The 24,975-nt window shown below is 39.2% G+C and overlaps 1 protein-coding gene and 1 pseudogene across 5 annotated transcripts in view; one reads left to right on the plus strand and one right to left on the minus strand.

Annotated features, from left to right (window-relative positions):
- The window catches only part of POLD3 (DNA polymerase delta 3, accessory subunit), a 121,120-nt gene that overhangs the window by 12,274 nt on the left and 83,871 nt on the right, over nt 1-24,975 (plus strand). For 2 of the 5 annotated variants that reach the window (XR_001182060.2, XM_045071328.1), the window contains exons 1-5: nt 3,286-3,463; nt 4,974-5,029; nt 10,574-10,676; nt 19,777-19,816; nt 21,049-21,181. Coding sequence is in view for 4 of the 5 variants with exons in the window: in XM_045071328.1 (XP_044927263.1) it covers nt 3,404-3,463; nt 4,974-5,029; nt 10,574-10,676; nt 19,777-19,816; nt 21,049-21,181 (392 nt within the window). In the remaining variant the exon portion in view is untranslated. Of the gene's footprint in view, nt 1-3,285; nt 3,464-4,973; nt 5,030-10,573; nt 10,677-19,776; nt 19,817-21,048; nt 21,182-24,975 lie in introns of those variants that run through there. The other 3 variants (XM_004768054.3, XM_004768053.3, XM_004768052.3) reach the window with 2 other exon arrangements.
- Nucleotides 18,395-19,050, minus strand: LOC106007360 (annotated as a pseudogene).

Consider the following 24,975-nt stretch of genomic DNA (forward strand, 5'->3'; position numbering starts at 1 on the left):
GAACTGACTTGTTCTCCTGTCTGAGAGGCTATCCCCCAGAGACTTGTGGCAGCCCTGTAGCCAGGGTAGCTGGTGAGGCTTCTGAGCTGCTTCCACAGGCCCCCTTTCCTGGTCAGAGTCCTGGCCTCTTTCTCCTACTCTCATTCTGATGGTCCTGCCTGCATTGAAGTTGACCACTCCTCATTTTCTCCCATATATTGGGTCCAGTGTAGATTTCCCATCCCATGCCCTGTCAAAATCACAATCATTGGATTTTCTGATACCAGTCATTTTGGGGATGAAGTGGGGATGAAAAGGAGGAAATAGGAGGGTCAGTCTTCTATTTCTACTGTCAACGTCTTTTGAAGCATGAAGACTGAAGAATCTCGATCCTGTGGCTCCCACTTCTGGTATCAGCTGATACTACCATCCCCAAGTTTTGTCTGGCTTCATTTGCTTAGGAAATACTTTGGTTGATTGTTCTGATTCCTGGAGAACTGTTCTTGTTTTTGACATTGATGTGAAGCTTCATCTTCAAGGAAAAGGGACTGAATTATCTTTTTTTTTTTTTTTTTTTGGAAAGAAGTAGCATTTAAGGTAGAGGTAGAAATGGTGGTACTTTCCCCCTTTGGAGATTTGCCCATTACATTTCAAATAGGGAAAACATTGCAGATGCCTGGAATAAGAAGATGAGTTAATTTTACATTGCTAATGGCCCAGGCACAGAACAGGCCCTGTTAGGTCTGCAATTGACAAGGAAAGGTAGCGCTTGAGAGCTCCCCCTGCTGACCACCCAAGTCTATTCCAAACTAGGTTTCCTTTTATTAATTGTTCACAAGAGCTGTTGCTAAAAATTAAATTATATAAAATTACAATTAAATCATGTTAAAAACAAAGACAAAAAATATTCAAATATCATCACTTTCTAATTATTTTACTACATTTTACTGCCATATGTGCTCTTGAGGTTATTTGTTTATTCTACATATATTGTGGAAGTAATGGTGTGATACTGTGTATTTACCTAACTCTTCGTTTCGTAACATCAATATCAGGAGCTTGAAATCTGCCATGATGGGAGTATATACACCACAGACAACGTCAACCCCTACAAATCAGGGCTTTTTTTTTTTTTTTAAAGATTTTATTTACTTATTTGACAGACAGAGATCACAAGTAGGCAGAGAGGCAGGCAGAGAGAGGGGAGGAAGCAGGCTCTCCGCTGAGCAGAGAGACCGACGTGGGGCTCGATCCCAGGACACTGGGATTATGACCGGAGCTGAAGGCAGAGGCTTTAACCCACTGAGCCACCCAGGCGCCCCCAAATCAGGGCTTTTTAAATTTGATTGTTAAGCATTTATCAATATACCACTGTGTTTTATTGGCCCTGCTTTTAAAGATCATGAAATGGAGGTCTAGAGAAGTTCAGTGATTTGCCTAAGGCCACGCAGAAAGTGGTAAAGCTGGGATTCAAGCCCAGGTTTTTGTTTGTTTGCTTGCTTTTTAAAAGAAAAATAGATTTCCAAAGCCCACATGTGTTCCATTCAGCTCCTCTCCCCTGGGGTAGGAATGTTGAAGCTGGGTAGGCCTCCCAAGGTTAACCACTCATCTGGCTTCTAAAAGTCATGGAACCTTTTAATACTAATATATCTGGCCCATGTTGGGGCAGCTATCCTATATGGTATTATCATCTGCTCACTTTTTGGGCGTGGTGTCAAGACTTTGGTCAATTATCTTGACTTATTTCCCATTCCAGTGGAACAATGACAAGAAACTTGAATTCCAATCCCAACACTACTACCCAACCCCATGGCCTGGAAAATTCATCTCTCCTCTGTTAAAACTCAGCAATCTTAGTCTATAAAACATGGACAAACACAATCCATTTGCAGGGTTGCTATAGGAGCTAGTTAGAAGCTCACTCTCAAGGCACCTGGTATGGCATAGCCTGGTGTATAGTAATATAACCCATCTGTTATTGATTTTATTGTGTGCAGGCATGATGTGAGGGTTTTATATATGTTTTCTCAATTACAACTGTGGCCAAATAGAATTCTTTGATTTTCTCATCTGCTCTTCTCTGTCTTCCACAGCTCAGGAGTCAAATGTATCACCATTTACCTAAAGATTTAGATTCCAAATCTAGGTATTTTCCTTCATTCCTGTCTTTCCTACATTCTATTCATCTGATTCATCAGCAGGTTTTGCTGACTCTAAAAGAAAAACCAAAGTCACTCAGTTCTCTCAACTTGCATTATCGCTATCCTATTTTAAATCATTACCATCCCTCAAATATCTTTATGAGAATGTAAGCTACATGTGAAGAGGCTCTTGTGTATTATTGATCTTGACTATATCTCCAGCACCCAGAACAGTGCCTGGCCCTTAGTAGGCTTTTGCTGTCCTGAATGAATTGCAGAAAAACTTTTAAGTGAGTACTATTATTACTTCTGTATTACAGATCGGGTAACAAGTTTGCAGTGATTAAATGACTTACTTAAGATCACACAATAATGATCAAAACCAGGATTCAAATCCAGGAGTTTGCTCCATTTTCCACCATGCCACCCTACTGAACTACACTGACTTATGCTGAAATCAATTTACTTTAGCTGACGTTCTTTACTTTACTTTAGCTGATGGTACTTTAGCTGATGTTAGGAGAAATTTCAGTTGAAATCCCCCAACATGAAAACTTTTCCTGAGAATAAAATTCTTGTGCCCCTTCACACAGCCTCATAGGCGCAGCATGAATTACCTTCTCCAAGTCTCACCTCTCTTCATTGGACTCTCCTCCCAACATTTTACGTACAATCAACTCTTTTTTCTTCCCAGCAAATAGTCCTGCTTCTATCTGAAATATTTATCTTCGCCCATCCCTTCTGGAAAACTATCTGTAATTTCTCACTTCTGAGGAATTATAACAGGCAGCATTTTATCCCAGGTGGCATCACTCTACTAAATTTGCTGGTTTATTTCTGTCTTTATCATTCACTGCTGTGTCTCCAGTGTCTAAGAAGTGTCTGGACTAGGTACTTGACACACCTTTGTTGAATAACGGTATGAAAGGGAAAGGATTATATTATCAATTTTCAGGTGGTAAGGTTGTGGCTCCCAGAGATGAGGTATTTTGTCCTGGGCTAGTCATTAGGTTGTAGACCGAGAGATTTGAAACCACGGCTCCAAATACAAGGTCCCCACATCACCAGCATACTGCAAGCGCCTCACTTCCGTCAGCTCCAACTTACTAGCTCCGCCTACTTGAGTCTGCGCCGTCTCCGAGACTAGTTTGACCCCCCGGCGGCCGCCGTAGTGCGTCGCCTTCGTTGCTGTGGGAAACGACCCGGGACCCGGGAGAGAGAAAGACGTTTCCCGCCGGCGGGAGCTACGTTTGTGGTGGCGGGGCTCGCAGCTCCGTAGCACCATGGCGGACCAGCTTTATCTGGAAAACATAGACGAGTTCGTCACGGACCAGAACAAGATCGTGAGGAGCTAGGACTGGGGGATGTGGGCATGCGACTGGAGTCCTGGGCCTGGCGAGGGTGGTGGGGGTCTAGACCCCTCCGCTCTTGGCCTGGTGGGGACTGGCGGAGGGGAGACAAGTCCCCACGTCCCGGGTCCCAGGGCCGGCGAGGACTTGCGGCTGGGGGAATTCCTCTGGCTCGCGCAAGTCCGCGTCCCTTGGGTGGGCGTGCTGGGCACTGGCAAGGAGTAGGGGCCAAGAAGGACAGGCGTGGAGGGAAGGGCACTGGTAGATAATATTTCTTTTTCTTTCTTTTTAAGATTTTATTTATTTGACAGATCACAAGTAGGCAGAGAGGCAGGCAGGGGTGGGGGCGGCCGGGGAAGAAGGCTCCCTGCTGAACAGAGATGTGGGTCTTGATTCCAGGTCCCTGGGATCATGACCTGAGCCGAAGGCAGCAGAAGCTTTAACCCACTTAGCCCCCCAAGCGCCCCTAGATAATATTTCTAAGGCGTTTCTACACCTGTCTCATAAGTTGGTTGGAGTTTCAAGTCCTACGTTTACTGTTGAGGAAATTGTGTCCTAACTGGGTTCGGTGACCACTTGTTTAACCTTTGAACAGTAGGTTTCCTCCCCCAGGAAATTTGGTATTAGGCTTGACCTGCTTCCCAGGGAGGAATGAAAGATCCAGTGAGATAATGAATGTGAATGGACTTTGCAAACCGTGATAACTGAGTGCTTACTGTGAGCTTGGGGTATATATTATTACATTTAATCATTACAGCGACTCACCCAGAGGAAAGGAAAGGTCCCTAAAGAAAGTTGAAGCAGAGGGGCAAATGACTTATATATTTATAGTTAGTAAGGGATAGGCAGTTTTCCAACCTAGGTTAGTTTCTTTTGCTAACACGCTTTGCCTCACCTTTGTAAGTCTTAATTACTGGAAACTCAGCATTTAGAATTGGAAGACTTCAAGAGGTGAGGAGCCTACAAGGAAGTGACAAATGACAGGAGAGTTCAAGGAAAGATGGAAGGAAGGTCAAGTCTTGATGCCAGTAGATTGCAGTCTAACCCCAGATACAGTATTCACCAACTTCTTTCATTCCCTGGCCCCTGCACCATCTGTGCCTGTTAATGTTTGTATGGCTGTGACTTTTCTTAGAAGTTTATGAGTCTTATACTTCAAAGTAATCCACTTTCTGGATGAGTTTTAATAGTTGTTAGTGGTGGCTACAAAAAAAGACAGAATGTGAATAAAGGGCACCAGTAAAACAAAAAAAATGTGAAGGAAATGAGAGCTTTTTCTTTGTATATTCAGCCTTTCTTTTTAGACTTTCTGGTTAATTAGCCTGTGAAAGAAACTTTTTAGTATTTGTAAGATAAAGATCTCAGTCCTCCTACTGGCCCAGATGGATGGTTCTTGGAAAAACTAGGGTGGCATAATTATCTCAGAGTAGGAATCTTTAGGAGCCCTTAGGGCTGACCTGCACTCTGGGATCATCTAATGTTAAACAATTTCTTCTTCTTGCAGGTGACCTACAAATGGCTGAGTTATACACTAGGGGTTCATGTTAACCAAGCCAAACAGTAAGTCCAATTTACTACTAATTTCGCTCACATTAGAATTGTTTTGTTTTAAGCTTTATTGGTAGCCTTGAAATTAGAATTATTTTCCTCTCTTGGAAAATAGGAAAGAATACTATTTTTACTACCTTATACTAGATTTGTCTATTAATTAGGAAATAGGTGGACTTATATACAAATGTGTGGTGATGCATTTACTGGATTTATTTATAACCTTGGCTTCTGGTTAACATCACTTTGTTACTTCAGATTTATAAGTAGGCCAATTTTGTTTACATCTCAGATTTTATATACCTGTTATCTTACATCTTTGTTACATTTTCACATGTGCTCCTTAGGCCCACATGTGAATGTTATTGAAGTACTTTCATAATGAGGTCAACAGGTGTTTGACACAAAGCTGTGTGACAGTATAAGACTGGGGAGAACTATTTAAGTGAAAATTAAAAGGGAGTTTTCAGAATGGCACAGCATTGCCCTTCTTGAATTTGCTGTATCACCTTTGCTTGCTGAAACTTGTTCAACTTGAGGCCAAAAGGGGAAAAGCAGGCTTTTGAATTAACACCAATATTTCTTAAAAATGTTGTCTTTGTCCCAAGGGGAGGGATTGGTGAACAGACTGGGGCCACGTATATTACATTAAACACCCATTTACTTCACTTTATTCCTAAAGGTGGTCTGGGTTTTTTTCCCCCTTTTTTGAGTTGTGGGAGCTTTCTTTGAGTCAGGGAATGTTCCATGAATCTTAGAAAATTCCTGATACCTAGAATGTGTTGATTTGGCTTTATGTGGACTGCTGTTTGACAGACTTTGAATCAGGCTTTGACTGTGATGTTCATGCATTCAAGACCTGAAACTCTTGGCCTATGGATGAATTTGTACTGATTTTGACTATCTGAGATTTCTGTTGCTAATGCAGGTGCTGACCCAAACCCAAGAGTTTCAGGTAACTTTTAGAATGGGACACGTATAAGACTAATTGTTATGATTATAGATGTTAATGAAATAACTATTACTGTATAAACCTGTTGGGGCTTAAAGGTGCATATTGAGGACTGGGGATGAAATAAAGTTGCCTGTAAATTTTATCATAGTTACCTTGATTACCTGAATTTTTATAGAATTAACATACTGACTAGCCCCTGTCTCTCACTGAACTTCATCCCATACCAATCTCTACCTCACTTACACTGTAGCCATATTTGTCCTTTTGTTCATTAACTTTGCCAGACTTATTTCTACCTTAGGACATTTGAACCCTTCCCTCTGTTTGGAATGCTCTTCTCCCAGCTGTCCTCATCCTTTAAGTTTTAGTTCAAATGTCACACATTACTTTTTACAACAACCCTTCCCTAATGCTCTGTTTTAGTAACCCCACCCCATCCTAATTCTCTGTCATATCACTCCGTTAATTGCGTTCCTAATTTTTTTTTGAAAAACGGCTTTATTGAGATATTCATATACCATGTAGTTCACCCATTGAAAATACATAATTCAGTAATTTTTTTGTGTATTTACAGAGTTATGCAGCCATCACTCTAATTAGTTATAGAACATTTTCATCACCCCCAAAGAAACCCTGTATCCATTAGAAGTCACTTAGCATTTTCTCTCCACTCCTTTCTCTTCCCTCCCCCACCCTCCCGGCATTACCTATACTGGTCATTTTGTGTGAATGGAATCCTGTAATATATAATCTCGTGTGTCTGGTTTCTTTCACTTAGCGTAATGTTTTCAAGGTTTGTCCGTGCTGTAGTATGTATCAGTACTTAATTCCTTTTCATGGCTGAATAATACTCCATCATATGGCAGGTTATTTCCCTAGGGCTGCCATAACAGAATGCTATGAACAAGGTGGCTTAAAACAACAGATTTATTGTCTTGCAGATCTAGAGGCTAGAATTCCAACATTAAGGTGTTGGCAGGGTCATCCTCTCTCTGAAACCTGTAGAGAAGAATCCTTCATTCCTTCCTAGATTCTGGCAGTCTTCCTAGATTTGCTGGCAGTCTTTCACATTCTTTGGCCTATAGCTACATAGCGCTAGTGTCTATGTTTGTTGTCACATGGCATTCTTCCTATATGCCATGTGTTCACCTGGCTGTCATATAAAGATACCAGTCATATTGGATTAGGAGTCCACCCTACTCTAATATGACCTCATCTTACCTGATTACAATTGCAAAGATCCTCTTTCCAAGGAAGGTCACACTCTGAGGCACTGGTGGTTAGGACTTCAACATACCTTTTGGGGGTTGGGGGAGAGCAGGGACACAGTTCAACCCATAACATACTTAAATAGTATATTTTATTTCTCATTATCAATTGATGGACATTTGGGTTTTTCCACATTTTGGGTATTATAAATAATGCTTCTGTGAATATTTGTATACAAGTTTTTATGTGGACATACGTATTCAGTTCTCTTAGATATATACCTATTTCTGGGTCATATATAACATTTTGAGGAACTGCCAAGCTGTATTTTAAAGTGGCTGCACTAATTTAAAATCCCACCAGTAAGGTATGGGGATTCCAGTTTCTCCACATTCTTGCCAACTCTTTATCATCTGTCTTTTATTTTAGCCATCTCCTAGTGGTATAAAGTGATATTATTATGGTTTTGATTTGATTTGCTTTTCTATGATGACCAATGATGTTGATCATCTTTTCCTGTGCTTGTTAGCTATTTGTGTATCTATAACTATTCAGATCCTTGCTCTGTTTTTTCACTGGGTTGTCTTCTTATTGTTAAGTTGTAAATACCACTTTATGGATACAAGATCCTGATCAAATACATATGTGCTGCCGAAGTGAGCACCTGATCAGATAAATGATTTGTAAAAATTTTATCCTGTTCTGTGGGTTGTCTTTGCCCTTTCTCTCTCTCTTTTTTTTTTAAAGATTTCTTAGAAATTTATTTAACAGAGAGAGAGATCACAAGTAGGCAGAGACAAAGGGGGAAGCAGGCTCCCTGCTGAGCAGAGAGCCCGATGCAGAGTTCAATCCCAGGACCCTGAGATCATGACCTGAGCCAAAGGCAGAGGCTTAATCCACTGAACCACCCAGGTGCCCCTTGATGGTACTTTTTGTTTTGTTTTGAAAGATTTTTATTTATTTATTTGGCAGACAGAGATCATAAGTAGGCAGAGAGAGAGGAGGAAGCAGGCTCCCCGCTGAGCAGAGAGCCCAATGCGGGGCTCCATCCCAGGACCCTGGGATCATGACCTGAGCCGAAGGCAGAGGCTTTAACCCACTGAGCCCCCAGGCGCCCCAATGGTACTTTTTGAAACACCAAAGTTTTTATTGTTGATGAAGCCCAATTTATTTCTTTTATCTTTTTTTAAAATACTATTTTTATATTTTTTTATCTTTTAAAGATTTTATTTATTGATTTGTCAGAGAGAGAGCACAAGTTGGGGAGCAGTAGGCAGAGGGAGAGGCAAGCGGAGGGAGAAGCAGGCTTCCTGCTGAGCAAGGAGCCCAGTGTGGGACTCAATCCTGGGACCCTGGCATCATGACCTGAGCCGAAGGCAGACGCTTAACAGACTGGCCCACACAGCGGTCCTTAAAATACCATTTTTAAGTAAGCTTTACACCCAGTGTGGGAATTGAGCTCACGAACCCCAAGATCAAGAATCACCTGTTCTTCCAGTTGAGCAAGGGAGGCGCCACTGTTTCTTTTATCTTTTGTTACTTGTGCTCTGTATATGGTATCTGAGAAGGCTTTGCTCAATCTAAGGTCATGAAGATTTACTTCTAGGTTTTATTCTAAGAGTTTTGTAGTTTTAGCTCTTACAACAGTAATTATCACTATATTCAAGGTTTCTACGTAGCATGTGCTTGTTAACATCTTAAAAAATACTTGAGTCCTCACAATAAGAATACACTGTAGTTTTCAAATTAGGGTGTTGGCTCAAGCTAATTTTATTTTATTTATTTTTATTTTTAATTTTAGAGAAGGGTCAGAGAAAGAGGGAGGGAGAGAGAATCTCAAGCAGGCTCCATGCCCAGTGCAGCACCCAATGCTGGGCTCAGTCCCAGACTCCTAAGATCATGACCAGAGTCAAAATCAAGAGCTGTACGCTTAACTGACTGAGCCACCCAGGCACCACAACTCAAACTAATTTTAAATGAAGCCCTAAAATATGCAAATAGGCACTATTTCTTCCAGGAGTCATTTCGTATATGGTGTAAAGAGAGGGTCCAGTTTCATTTCTTTGCATGTGGATATCCAGTTGATCCAGAATTTTATACTTATTACTATCTGACATTTTCTAGGGCTGCCTGCCTGCATGAGAATGTAAACTCCATGAAGGTGGGGAACATGTTTATCAGGTTGATCACTTTTCCAATTACTCTTACTATGAAACAAATTATCCCCAAATTTAACAGCTTGAAACAACCATTTTATTATGTTCATAAATTCTTTTAGTTTGGAATTTGGGCAGGGCACAGTGTGAATGGTTTATCTCTGCTCCATAGTGTCTGGTGCTTTGGCTGGGGTCCTGATCATGTGGGCATCTTTTTTTTTTTTTTTAAGATTTTTTTTTTTTTTTAGTTGACAGAGTGGGAGAGAGCAAGCACAAGCAGGGGGAGTGGGAGGCAAGGGGGAAGCAGGCTCCCCACTGAGCAAGGAGCCAAGGTCAGGTTCAATCCCAGAACCCTGAAATCATGACCTGTGCCAAAGGCAGCCGCTTAACTGACTGAGTCACCCAGGTGCCCCTTAATAAAATTGGAATTTCAGAACTAAACACTTTCAATCATCTACATAGTGGTTCTTAATGTTTTAGAGTAATCCCTCAGAGAATCTGTTAAAAACCCTAAACTCTCTCCCCACAAAAAACACACAAGCATTTTGCTTGCAGTTTGGGTGGTGGAGGGTTATAAATGGCCATATGAGTCCCATACAGCTCCTGGTTTTATACCTCAGGATTAAGAGGTTTAGAAGAATTAATTAACTTATCCAGGAGCGCATAGTTAGTGATTGAACTGTTCCTTGACTCGTTGTAGCATAGTTAGTGATTGAACTGTTCTTTGACTCGTTGTATCCATTGTTTGTTACTGCCACTGTTTTAAAGCAGGTTCAGTGCCTTTTGGCTTGTTACTAGATTTCTTTTATTTCAATTGTTTGGTCACTGTGCCAACGCAATACAAGTTGATTCCAACCTGTATGTCCTGTCTAAAGTCTGTCTTTTTTTACGGGGCGCCTGAGTGGCTCAGTGGGTTAACCCTCTATCTTCGGCTTAGGTCCTGGTCTCAGCGTCCTGGGATCGAGCCCTACATTGGCCTCTCTGCTCTGTAGGGAGCCTGCTTCCCCCTCTCTCTCTGTCTACTTGTGATCTCTCTCTGTCAAATAAATAAATAAAATCTTTAAAAAAAAAAAAAAGTCTTTCTTTTTTTAACTTTCTGTCCATGGCAGCAAAAATATTCTGTAAAAAATTTTATAGACTGTCAGATTTAATATATCTGACTTTTACATCATGAATTAAGAGTCAATGAGGTAAAAACTCTTACAATTAATGACTTGTACCTTTTGTTTGGAACAGGATGCTCTATGATTATGTTGAAAGGAAGCGAAAGGAGAATTCGGGAGCCCAGCTGCATGTCACGTATTTAGTGTCTGGCAGTCTCATTCAGAATGGACATTCTGTAAGTTGTCAGAATCTTACAATGAACTGTTTGAGCCATAAACAGTGTTATATAAAATAACATGGAAAAAAACAGGATGCAATATTACGGAAGTTTTAAAAGACAACTGCAAGTTTTTGTGGGTTTTTTTTTTTTTTTTTTTTTTTTGTATTTTTAGACTAAACCTAAAACCCTGAGAAGCTTGGGTACTATCTTGGCTGCGATGCAGAGACAATATCATGATTATGCAGTTTTCTTAGGCAGTAAGACATCAGGAGACTGCTCTGTTATTCCTCTTTCTTCCTCTTGAAAGTATATTGGGAACAGGGATGGTTAATTTCCAGACTGTTCAGATGTCAGTCCACAAACTCAGGTGTCCAGGAAGTCCAGTTTTACTTATTTTTTACCTGAGTGTGATTTCAGTTTGAGCTTTAATTTTGGTCAGTTTAGTGGCTGAAGGATGGGGATGTTGGGGCTGAGCTAATGCGGTGCAGAGGCAGAGGCCAGGAACATCCTTGTTCTCATGTATCTTTTTATAGTCCCATCTTGCATCTTGTCATCCATCAACACAGGTCACTGCTGTGTTTTCATCATCCTGACCACAAAGCTTTCTCGGGCCTATTGATTTTCTCTGAGCTACTTCCATGTCCCTCTTAGGGGCACAAGGATCATCCCATTACTCCCATGCCTGAAAGGGCACCAGAAGCTCGGCTGAGATAACTCATTCCTTTCCCTGTGCTGGACTGATCTTTGGGAACTTTGATAATTTCTCCTCTCTGACTTCCTCTCAGAAGTAAGGTATACCTCTTCTGTTCTCACTTCCCCAAACCTCTACACTGAAGGCTCTTTTGCTCCCACCACTACCACCAATAGGCCTCCATAGAATTTAGCCTAAGGATTAGGTTTCCTTCTCAGTGATCCAGTAATACATGTTTTTCTCTTCCCTTTTGACTTTCCCTTGGAGTCCTAAGTTCAGAAAAGCCTGATTTATCAAAATACTGATTGGATTTATCTTGTAGCAAGAGTCCCAAGCATGTGAGATTTAAAATGAAATGGCATTTTAAAAATTTACAAGGTGAAACAACTGCTATGAGGATCCAATCCTTATATTGTATGACCAGCATTTTCTTTCCTTATTGGTAAGCTATTTGGCAAACTAGATGATAATCAAGACATTTTTAAGTGTAGGCAGAATCAGATGTCATTATATATCAGAAACACAAAATTAAGCAGACCTTATTCATTTGGTCCTAGAAATAAACCTGCTACCAGAATCCTTTCCGTGCATGGCTCTGGAATGGATACTGCCCAAGTTTACATCTGAATGTCTTCTTTCCTTTTGTATCTGGGATTAACTAGCCCCCTCTGTTTCTTTCTTTAATTAGTCAATGCCTTCAATCTAGTCATGTTAGTTCTTTACATTCCTTTAAAGCACTCTTGTATTCCTTTAAAGCAGTCATTTGAATTTTTTTGATCACTGATTCGTTTGAGAATCTGGAAGCAAAATACATATGTTGACATACTCATAAAATTTTTAGTATTCACAGATCTTCTGGAACAGGGTCCAAAGTTAAGAATTTGTGGGGTTTTTTGTTTTGTTTTGTTTTGTTTTGTTTTACAGATTTTATTTATTTGACAGACAGAGATCACAAGTAGGCAGAGGCAGGCAAAGAGAGAGAGAGGGACGCAGGCTCCCCTCCTAGCAGAGAGCCTGACTTGGGGCTCAATCCCAGGACCCTGGGATCATGACCTGAGCTGAAGGCAGAGGCTTTAACCCACTGAGCCACCCAGGCGCCCCAAGAATTTATGTTTAAGATAGAGTTGTAGATTTTTATTCTAATGCACATGACGAGGGTCTTAATTTCAAATCCTCAGGTGGTCTTCAGGGTTTGGGGGGTTTGGGGATGAATCCCCAAAAGTACATTTAAATTGTGTTCCTCAAGGGCAGCTGGGTAGCTCAGCCCCAGGGTCCTGGGATCTAGCCCCAAGTCAAGCTCCCTGCTCAGTGGGGAGCCTGCTTCTCCCTCTCCCTCTGCCTGCCACTCTGCCTACTTGTGCTCTCTCTCCATCTCTCTGTCAAGTAAATAAATAAAATCTATAAATAAATAAATAAATAAATAGTGTTCCTCAGTGCATTTTTTTGAAACCAATCTTTCAAAATGATATGTAACTTATAATTAGTTAAAGAACTTCTATGCTGTGGCTTGCTTATAGAAGGCATTCTGTTTCTCAATTTAAGTGTGCATTTAAATCCTGCTTTTGTTAAGCAGCAGAATGATTTTTCAAATGAAATTTTAGAATCCTAACATATAAAACATATTAAGAGTAGAGTTGCTTTTGCTGAAGTGGTTGTGAGAATTTTGGAGCCTTGTACTCACCCTCTAAACAGCCTCACAGGGCAGCTTTGCAGAACCCTCTGGAATTACAGATTGAATGTGGGTGCTTACCCATGCTTTTTCCTTAAAGAAAGCCCTCCTAAGGAAAGGCAGATGATTAAGCATAATGTCATGTTTTGTTCTTATTTCTTCTGATATCTTTTTAAAGTTTTAAGTGTTTTTAGAAAGAAAACACTGGCTTTGATGGATTTTTAAAAATATAAATTTTTTTTTTTAAAGATTTTATTTATTTATTTGACAGAGAGAGATCACAAGTAGGCAGAGAGGCAGGCAGAGAGAATGAGAGGAGGAAGCAGGCTCCCTGCTGAACAGAGAGCCCGATGCGGGGCTCGATGCCAGGACCCTGAGATCATGACCTGAGCCGAAGGCAGCGGCTTAACCCACTGAGCCACCCAGGCGCCCAAAATATAAAATTTTTTTAAGTGATCATCATTATTTTTTTTTTAAATATTTTATTTATTTGCCAGAGAGAGAGATTGAGTACACACAAGCAGGCAGAGAGGCAGAGGCAGCGAGAGAAGCAGACTCCCTGCCAAGCAAGCAGCCCGATATGGGACTCCATCCGAGGACCCTGGGATCATGACCTGAGCCGAAGGCAGCTGCTTAACGAACTGAGCCACCCAGGCGCCCCATAGTGATCATTATTGTACAAAATATTATTTTAAAAAAAAAAACAAAAACAAAGTGAAAGCCTCCTTCTAATCGCAACCCAGAGAATTATTTGAAAATTTCAAGGGAGTGTTTTGTTAATTTTCTTTTTGTGGTTTTGAAGGTTGACAGCCTAATCTATGCTTTCTGAAGTTCCCCACTAGGTGTACATCTAATGATTGTTGCCGAGATTGATTTTTATTGTTGCCTAGACTATTAATTCACTAGGAATTACAAAATGGTAATGTTCTGTCATTTTTTCTGCATGTGTTGACTGGAATTTTTCTATAAAGAACAACTTTCTCGGGACGCCTGGGTGGCTCAGTTGGTTGGACAACTGCCTTCGGCTCAGGTCATGATCCTGGAGTCCCGGGATCGAGTCCCGCATCAGGCTCCCAGCTCCATGGGGAGTCTGCTTCTCTCTCTGACCTTCTCCTCATTAATGCTCTCTCTCACTGTTTCTCTCTCAAGTAAATAAATAAAATCTTTAAAAAAAAAAAAAAAGAACAACTTTCTCTCATTAAATAGCCATATTTTCTTTTTTTTTTTCTTTAACTGCTATAAAGTTCAGAGGGCTTACCTCAGCCAGGCTCTGAGTTTGTGGATACTGAACTTCTGTGTCCATCTTAAAAGGAACCCACTGAAGCAGAGCTCTACCCTGGTCTATGTTGTTCAGCATCAGCAAGGTGGCATTTCAACTGTGTCATTTTTATGCATTTTCAATATCCCTTGAGGCAACATTTAGCCACACTGAGCTGTGTGAGCTGTTTCAATTTTCTCCTGAAGCTACCAATTTTTGTTTTTAGGGCCTTACTTACAAAGTTGCACAAGTTTTAGTGGATAGTTCCTACTGTTCCTTTTCTCATTAACTCTGTAATTTTTATTGTGTATAAATAAAATATGAATTAGAATAATTCATAAAATAGAATATGACTTTTTTTGGAATGACTTGTTTTTTTAAAAGAGAAAATGCATTATGAAAACATACTAATATTCCCAGTTCTAATTTACAGCTATGTTTTTTCTTTTTAACTTGGTTGATTTTATACTGCTTTTTTCTCTTACGTTGTAAATTTTGGTCGTTCTTAATATTTTTCATAAATTTATATTTGCTTTAGTCAAACATAACAAGATTTAGAAAAGCAAAACTATTATTTTTACTAGTAATATGATTACTAAAAACAGTTTAAGATTTCTTTGTAGTTCCTTTTGTCTGTAGGATATATCCTACTACGGATGCACAATCAGCCTGTATTTTAGTTACTTGCAATAACTCCTCTCTGGTTAAACCACCAGCTCAGTATCTCGTTAAATTACAATCTTTACCCACTTTCAATTTTTAGGTTCCCTGCTTTCCTTACAGGTAACTATGTTAAAAGATTTTGCTTCTCTTTCCATTGTTGTTTGAATGTATTTTTTATATATTCAAATATATATTCATATTACCCCCTTTTTTTAGACAAAAGTTTTCATACTATATACCCTATTTTTACATTTTGCTCTTTCTTTTTTTTTTTAAAGATTTTATTTATTTATTTGACAGAGAGAGAGAGAGAGACATCACAAGTAGGAAGAGAGGCAGGCAGAGAGAGAGGAGGAAGCAGGCTCCCCACTGAGCAGAGAGCCTGATTTGGGGCTCGATCCCAGGACCCTGGGATCATGACCTGAGCCGAAGGCAGAGGCTTTAACTCACTAAGCCACCCAGGCATCCCTCACCTGATCCTACATTGATCTACTTTAGTTTTTTCAGCAGTCCCTTTTTTTTAAATTAATTTTTTATTTTTTTATTAACATATAATGTATTATTAGACCCAGGGGTATAGGTCTGTGATTGCCAGGTTTACATACTTCACAGCACTCACCATAGCACATACCATCCCCAATGTCCCAGCAGTCCCTTTTTAATAGTTTTTTGAGTCATTTACAGTATTTCACCATTACAGATAGTGTTGTAGTGAATATATGGTTTGTATATTTTGCCACATTTAGGGTTACATTTTCCTAGGATTCCTAAGGTGTATATGTACTGCATTGGGTAATTGCCAATACCTCTCCATTTTTCATTCCCATGAGTGATGTGTGAGAGACCCCTTCTCCACACAATGTGTGTTGTCATCTGTTTCAGGGTCAGTTGCATTTCTTTTCCTTTGCCTGTTTTTCTAAAGAAGTGTTCTCCATTTTGGAAGCAATATACTAATACTCTTTGTGATGTGAGTTGCAGATATTTTTGTCTTTGTACTTTGTGCTTAAAGTTTATTTTTGTCATTTGAAGTTGTATATTTGTTAGTTTAATGGATAATTTAAGTGAACTCTTACTGTTCATAGTTAGGAAACCTTTCCTTATTCTCAGATTGTATCTGTTTATATTTATCCATTTATAGAAGAATTCATCCATATTTTCTTACGGTATATGTATGGTTTCATTCTTTATATTTAAATCTTTGCTTGATTTAGAAGGTATTCCAGATCTGAGCGACAGATCCAATTTTTATTTGGATCCATATGATTATATATTAATTCTTATTAAGAACTTCTTACTAAGAAGTCGCTTTTACTTACACTATTTGAGATGCTGTGTTTGCTTTTTTGTTTGTGTTCACAGTTATAAAATTTAGTTTTATTTTAATACAATAATACTAATGTATGCCAGATAACCTATTGATAATTCATATTTAGTAGTGCACACATTTTTAGGAAGCATGTAATAAACATTCATAGAAAATTTTGTAAAGAATGAAATGTTTACTATAATCCTTCTTAAAAGCCTTGGTCCATTTTGAAAGATCAACCTTGAATTTTTAAAAAATCAAAAGAAAGGAAAATAAACACACAAAATACATAAGAAACACATGCTAGGCATTCATATTTTAAGTGTCCTTAGTAAAATGGGCTAAATTTTCAAAGGCAGTTAATAACAGCTTTTACAAGGACTTATTTCATTTGATTTAGCACCAAGTAAAGTAAGCATGCCATTGAAGAATCATGTTTCTCCTCTAGCTCTCATGTTGCTCCATTCTTCCTACCAGGCCACAGGACATCAGCAAGCATCCTTGTTGCCCACTGAGGGATTAAATATTTTTGTTTTAATATAGCTATTCAGATTATACTTGCCGATAAAGGTTTTTCCTGTCAGATAAGTGAACATAACTATGGCGGTCATCATTAGAGGTGTTAATTTTGATTAGGAATAAAGAGCTCATTCAGCAAACTCAGTTATTTTCCTGGCCTTTTTTAACTTGGCATATAAATACTTTTAATTATTTTACTAATTATGATTGTTATTGTTATATATATCAAGGTAATTTTCCCCAAGGATACCTGATCTTTTTCTATTTCCTGATGATAAAGTATTCTTGCTTTACTAGTGTTATGGGTTTCTTTTCTTTTCTTTTTTCTTTTTTTGGACTTTAATTGGTTACTCATCAAGGCAGAGCTTACATTTTGATTAAAAAACAAAACTAACTAGATCCTGAGGTGCCTTGGTGGCTCAGTTGTTAAGTGCCTATCTACAGTCCTGGGATCGACCCCTGCATTGGGCTCCCTGCTCAATGGGAAGCCTGCTTCTCCCTCTCCCACTCTCCCTCTCTTGCTATGTCTCTGTCTAACAAATAAATAAATAAATAATATTTAAAAAAAACAAAACTAACTAGATCTTAAAACACATGTTTCTAAGCTGAATAACATGAAAACATTAAGACTTTAATTACATATTCTGTTGAAAATTTGACTTGGGTGTTTCTGCAAGAACTTATGTCAATTTCTAACATAAATCATATCCCTCAGTGCCTGTGTATTCTCAAAAGAAAAATCTTGGGGAAATGAATTTTCTTATGAGCTAATTAATACACTTTGTAACAAATTGAAAATTCTGAGTAAACTGAAGGTATGTTTAACAACAAAATAAATTCAGCTTACATGGCTAGTTTATAAATGTCTTAGTGTAGCGGTGCTGGGTGGCTTAGTTAAGTGTCTGACTCTTGGTCTCAGGTCATGATCTTATGGTTTGTGAGGTCAAGCCCTGATTTGAGCTCTGCTTAGCAGGGAGTCTGCTTGGGGATTTTCTCCCTTTGCTCTGCCTCTGCTCGATTGCTTGCTTGTTTGCACACACACACATACTCTCTCTCTCTCAAAAGGAAAAAAGAAAAGTCTTTAAGAAAGAAATAAGTGTCTTAGGTAAAGACAGTAGTGAATTTGCATCATGCAACTAATCTGTAAATCCAGTTGGTTTTTTCCTGGAATTTTATAGACATAGTATCTCACAGAGCCATATACGGCAATGCTAAAGATGTCTTTTTTGACATCAATCTGCACAAAAGCCTCTGATGAGATACTTTCCCCAAATGACATGGAATTTGTTTCTTTTCCAGAAGATAAGGAAACATTATCAACCACTTATTCTTCTGAGCAAATGTTAGGTTACTACCAATTGCTCTTTTAATTATGCTCAAATAGGTTTTTTTTTTTAAAGTTTAGACATTTCTGATGTTTTTCAGTTGCACCTCCATAGAAGATAACTGTAAAACACACTAGATGATTTCAAAAGTTGAGCTTCATATCTGACTCATTTGGCATATACTTAATTTCCAGATAAAATCAGTAGAAATGAAACTAATATAATGTTCAAAGAACTCCTAGATTCTGGTCTTAGGACAACGAGCTTCTAAATGCATGGATGAGGAGCTTCTGCTTATCTGACTAGGTAAATGCAGTTTTCCTCATGATGTAACTGATATTTTCTGGTTTATTTGTTGAACTTTTTGTTTGTAGGAAGGCATACACATAGGGCCAGATCTTGTTGGTTTCTGTTCTGGAGAATGTTTCTAACATCCCTCTTGTCTGGTAGATGATATTCCAGGACCAGCTCTGTTTGGGCTTTGTAAGCCTTTGATCTCTTGAGGACCATCTCTTTCATCTGTTACTCTCACACTGGATGAGAGGCTCTCCAGTCAGATCACCAAGGCCCATGGTATTGGGAGAGTCGAATTTGATGTTGGAGACTTGGTGACTAGATGGATGAATTGAGGAAGCAATGGATGTTGCTTCATGACCTCAAAGGTCATGTTGAGATTAATCACTCTATCTGATAAACTATCCAGGGCTTCTGCCTGTGAAAGTTCTTTGGAAAACTATCCAGTAGCCGGCTATACTGGGTGAGATTTTTCAGCTCATGAAGGGCCAAGCTGAGTCATGACATTGTCCAAAATGAGCTTCCCTTGTTCAGTGAAAGTCTTGGCTAACCTGCCAATTTCTCTGCCCCAGGCCTGTTTGAGACTGGGTCCTTGCTGGAGAGGGGCTTCAGCTCGAAGTATTGGTGGTGTGCAATGAATGACATACCTTGCCCGAGCCACCATGATCACTGTGTTCAGTAGTCCGGGGCCCCACAGATAGTGGGGCTTTGGCCTGGCTGCGCACTCAATCTCCTCTGTGGGCTGGCAGCACTGTGAGCTGGGGGCTGCCTTTTGTTCGGTTTTTGATTGTATTGATATGTATATTCTATCACTTTCTTACCCAGATGGAGAAATTTTAAAATAAACAAGTTAAAATGAGTCTGACTTTATTAAACTGTATACAGATTTTCTTAAAAAGATTTTATTTATTTATTTGAGAGAGGGAGAGCATGAGTGGGGTGGAGGAGTAGAGGGAGAGAAAGAAGCAGATTCTTCCCTGAACAGGGAACCCAGCACTGGGCTGGGCAGACACTTAACCTATTGAGTTACCCAGGCAGCCCTGTGCATAAATTTTTTAAAAAGATTTTCTTTGTTATTTGTTTGTTTTGTTTGTTTAAGGTGGCAGGGAGAAGCAGAAGCAGAAGGAGAGGGAGAGGGGCAAGCAGATTCTGAGGCCCTGCTGGATGCCACAACTTTGAGATTATGTCCTGAGCTGAAACCAAGTTAGATACTCAACCTACTGAGCCACCCAGACACCCTTGTACACAGAGTTTTAGGGTTATCTGACGTTCCTAATTTCACGTTTGTTATCTGATGTTCTTAATTCACTTTGAATTATCAGCAAAGAAACTGTAAAATTGCAAGTTGTATTACTACTTTAAACACTAGTGAAATGTTATTTCCTTGCAGTGCCACAAGGTTGCAGTAGTGAGAGAAGATAAATTGGAAGGTAAGTGTTTTAGCAACTTACCAAGATTTTCCTCTTACACCGTCAATGTAGGTACAGTAAAAAATCTGCCCCTAGCATCTGCATTCAATATATTGAGCTCTTTAACTGAAAAGCTGAATATTTTTTTATTAGTAGTTTCTGAAACATGTTAAAATAGGATACTACCTCTAACTAACTTCCCATAGCTTCCTATAGCTGCTGTCATTTACAACACACTTTTATTACAGGATTTCAAGACTCATGTCATTCGTGCAAAAAATTATCGTGAATACCATATGGAACACCTCATCAACTGGAAGAGACAATAGTCTCTAAATATTGTGTTGTGTTCCATAACAGTTTTTAGGAAGAAAATTAAAGAATGCTTTTTTAAAGTCAGAAAGACTTAATATAACTTATAAATTAAATTTTTTATCATTCCATTTCAAGACTATTAATGCTCTGGTTCTATTATTTAAAAATCCAGTTCAGAGGAATTTTGTAACAGGGTCCACATGATCTGGACATTGTCTCAAGACAAAACCTGTACTGTTGTATTTTGTATACAAAGACTCCTGACAGTGGTGTCATTTTCTTACAAAATAACTCCGAGACATTCAGGGTGGAGGAGATGTCCACTTTTGTCTTTCTGAATTTCCCATAGTTTTGGCCAATGTGAGATTTAGTTATTCAGTAGATACATAATGAATATTTACTCTATCTAGCTTTGTGCTAGGTGCTGTAGACTCAGTCACAGTCCCGTTCTTGGTGGAACCTAACATTTGTTCTTGCGACATTGTTTTATGGTTTTTTGCTGCAGACTTACCTGGTTAGTAGTATTTTTGTTATAGAGTTGCTTTCTCTATACAAAAATTGAATTATATAATTGAGTCTTCTCAGATAGAAATTACTTTAATTATATGCTAGAGTGTAAGATTCTTCCGTGACTGAAGAAAAAAAAAGGAACGTCATAGTCATCATCAATCATTCATTAATGTTTACTGAAAGTCCACTGGATGAGTGATACCCTCACAGGTGTTGAACTTAGAACTGACTCACCACCACCTACCTTGTCATGATGTTCCAGTTACAGAAGAGTTGATGTTATACTGTGTATGTGACTCTTTGGCCTTTTAGAGCTTTTGAACCACCACAGATTGCAAATGGTTTTAATGCAGAAAGGTTTCTTGTTAAAGTCCCTACATGCTATGAAGTTTGTGTATTAACAGACTGCTTTTCCTGTTGACTTGTAGCAGTGAAGTCCAAGCTAGCGGTGACTGCCAGCATCCATGTGTACAGCATCCAGAAAGCCATGCTAAAGGACAGTGGGCCTCTGTTCAATACGGACTATGACATCCTTAAAAGCAACTTGCAGAACTGCAGCAAGTGAGCTCCTTAATGTTCCTTGTGGGCTTCTTTACGAATTGATTTTGTAAGATGTTTACACAGTGGCTGCCTCTTAAGAGCAAATGCCAAGTCTAGTAAAACCCCATTTATCTTGCAGTAAGACACATGCCTGGTTTTATTAGTACATCATAAGGTGAAAAATAGCAGCCACAACCCATACTGAAAATCCCAGTGGACTCCCCATAAATTTATTTCTCATGTATTTATCCTGTCACCACCACCCGAAATGTTTGTTGTGCCCCCTCATTACTCCCTTACCCCAGTCTCTGCTTGTCTAAATCCTACCCATTTTTCAAGAACCAGTTCAGATGTCCTTCAAGAACTGTTTCTGATTTGTTATCCCTCTGTCTTCTGTCCAAAAGCATTTGATCTTCCACAGCCAGGCTCAGATCTTGTTCATCTTTTATATCCTTTATATCATCTTCAGTGAGGTCGTGGACTGTAATGCACAGGTTTGTGTTGTGGCTTTGCTGCTTAATAGCCTGGTGGTTTTGGACAAATCACTTAAGTTCTTTTGAGCTTTGGCTTTTTCATTTTTAAATTAGATGTAATAATGCCTGCTTTGTGGGGTTGTATTGAAGGTTCAAGTCAGTTCCCCATACATATTAAGCACTGACTACTTTGACAGGTACAAAGGAGATAATTTTAATTCATTCCACAAAGATGCTATATGGCCCAACTTATGGAACTGATAGTCCTAAGGGAGTATAATATAGTGTGACAGTGCTCTAACAGGAGTAATACTGTGGGAGAATATATGGGGAAGCACTCATTCCCAACTTGTGAGTGAGGAGGCAAAAGAAAGAAGGCTTCCTGGAGGTGTGGCAGCTAAGCTGAGGCCTGAAGACTTGAGTTGTAGTAGCCAATCAAAGGAGAAGTAGCAAAGTAAAGACAGAGCTGCGAGAAAACCTGGTGCTGTGTGAGACCGTAGTCGTTTTCTATGGCAGGAACTTAGAGTGAGAGGTAGAATATTATGAGATATAAGACAGAAGTAGGTGTCAGATTATATGCTTTGACCACGAGGTTAAGGAGTTTAGACTTTATTCTGAGGGCACTAGGGAGCTACTGAAGATGTTGAAGCAAATGGGTGAAATGATCAAAATTGCATTACAGAAATATGACGTGGGGGCACTGGGGTGGCGCAGTTGGTTAAGCATCTGACTCTTGATTTTAGCTCAGGTGATCTCAGGGTCATGGGATTAAACCCTGTGTTGGCCACTGTGCTCAGCAGGGAGTTTGCTTGAGATTCTCGCTCCCTCTCTACCTCACTGTGTTCGTGCATGTGCATGTGCTCTCACTCTTTAAATGAATAAATAAATAAAATCTTAAAAAAAAAAAAAAAAGATCCCTTGGCTGCAATGATGAACATAGATCAGAAGGGAATGAATAATTGGGAGACAAAGCCATCAGAGAGAAGAAATGTAGTGATTCAGGGTGGAGAAGAGTTACCTGAAGTATCATAGTGATGTTGGAGATGAAGCAGTATGAGAGTTAAGAGTCATGCTCTCAAAACCTGGATTTTGTAATGCTTGGGGACCAGGGGTGTGTGTGTGTGTGTGTGTGTGTGTGTGTCTGTATGGGGGCGGTATTCATGGTGTTCAGGATGATGGCCATGTGTCTGGATGGGTGATGGTGTCTTCACTAAGAAAGGGAATATGTGGGAAGGCGTAGACTTGGGGAGAGAACAAAAAACGTTAAATTGGGTTTGGACATGTTGAGTTTGTGAAAACTGTGGGGAGTCCAAGTGGCGATGTCCATGCAGTAGTGTAGAGTCAAGGAGAGAAATCTAGCTTGAAATTAGAAATTTTGGCATCAGAGAAAATAGCTAATTAATTGAACCGCAGCAGTAGATATAGTCATGCAGAGAGAATGTATAGAATGAAAGAGGGCAGAAAGTCAAACTCTAGGCCACAATTACTAGCTGTATAACCTTGAGCAAATTACTTAATCTCCGTGTCTCAGTTTCCTCCTCAATAGAGCAACGCTAACAATGGTTCTAACCTCAAAGGGTTGTCAAGGAATAAATGAATGAATATATATAAAACACTTCAAATGGTGCTTGGCACATAGTAAGCACTATTTAAATGATAGCCATTTTTCAAGGGATGGGCAAGAGAAGCGGAGCCTAAATGGGAGCAACCAGGGATGAGAGGAAAATCACGAGTATATGGGGTTCTAAAAGCTAAGGAAAGAATTTCAAGGAGGGACAGATTGACAATGTCATACCTTGCTGAGAAACTGAGTAAAACAGGAACTGAAAAGTGTCCATTGGATTTAGTGATGACCTTGGTAAGAGGGTTTTCAGTGGATTGACCAGATTCTGGTCAGCTGAGGAAATGGGAGCATGAGAAAGTGAGACAGCAAATATGAACAACTCCTTCCAGGAAATTTGACTGTAAAATGGAGGAAAAAGAGAGGTAGCTAAGAAGGAATTGAGACTAAGGGAGGATCTACACATTTTTAAAGTTGAGAGTGCCTTGAACTTGTACTATTAGGAAAGAGCCATGAAAGAAGAAATGGTTGAGGCTACTGGAGAAGATAGGATAACTGATAGAACCAGGTTCTTGAGGAGAAATAGATATAGACTTGCCAATAGTTTCTGGAAGTTCCATGAGAATAGGGATTGTGTCTATTTTGTACCAAAATGGTACCTAGCAAATGGTAAGCATTCAATAAGTAATTGTTGAGTGAATTAATGGTAGATAATAGCTCTTTTATTCTATAGCTCAAAACCTTAGTATAATAAGCATACAAATATTTATTAAATAAATAAATGTAATTACATAGCTAAAGAGTAATGATTTATATTTATAAGTGGTGTTTTTAGGGAAGGATCACAAGAAAAGATGAATACCCAGATGTGTTTATGTAAATTATATTTTAAATTCCAAAAAATAACCAGTATTAAAATATAGTTATGGCATGTGAAGCTTTAAAAATCAGTTCTTCTGTTGTATCTAATAAGCAAACAGGAATAAAGGTAACTCAAAAGTTCAAAATGAAATTTCCTCAGAGACCACTAAAGTAAACATGGCAAGTAGAAATGTGGCAGTAGGAAGCACTTTAATGAAACTTTACTTAAATACTTAAAGTATCTTGGGTGGAAATGTGAAGAATTTACTCCAATAAAAAAGTTTGTGTTTGGTCCTGAGAATTATGGGCCAACTGAGATCTGACTCATTGTTTCGTGTGTTTTAAGAAGCGCTATGACAGGAAGAAAATTGAAATTTTAGGACCGAGCAGATTCTTCTCTCTTCAGACATGTTCCCAGCCTAACTTGGTCTCTTCCTTATTGCCAGTTTCTGGTCCTGACCCTAAGGTGTGGAATGTAGACCAAATGGAGAAAGAGTTGTCTGAAGGCCAACTTTAGATGTTGACAATGAAATAAGACATTGCTCTTTTCCTTGTACATAGAAGTACTGCAAGGCTAGAGAGAAAGACCAGTGGGTGAAAGGAAATGATCTCTGTTTGTTATTAACTCTGATGCACAAAATATTTGTGGTAGTGTGGGGTTTTCTGAAGTGGACTGTAGTAAATCAGTTGAAGATTTTTGAAGCTATACACTCTACCTTTGGGACTGTTCAGTCTAAAGTTACTTCTGAAATTAAATAATTTATCAGTGACTTTTTTCTTACACTAGTTACTCCAGCAGTTAATCTTGAAGTTTTGCCTGGTTGATCTCCTACGCGATCCTATGCGATTACTCTCACCACATTGTTTCTTTCTTAACCTCCATCTTCTCCCACCCCAAGTTGAAGTGATACATTGAAGAA

This window comes from Mustela putorius, unplaced genomic scaffold (assembly GCF_011764305.1).
Source record: "Mustela putorius furo isolate JIRA1106 unplaced genomic scaffold, ASM1176430v1.1 tig00003987_pilon_pilon_pilon, whole genome shotgun sequence".
Lineage (NCBI taxonomy): Eukaryota > Metazoa > Chordata > Mammalia > Carnivora > Mustelidae > Mustela > Mustela putorius.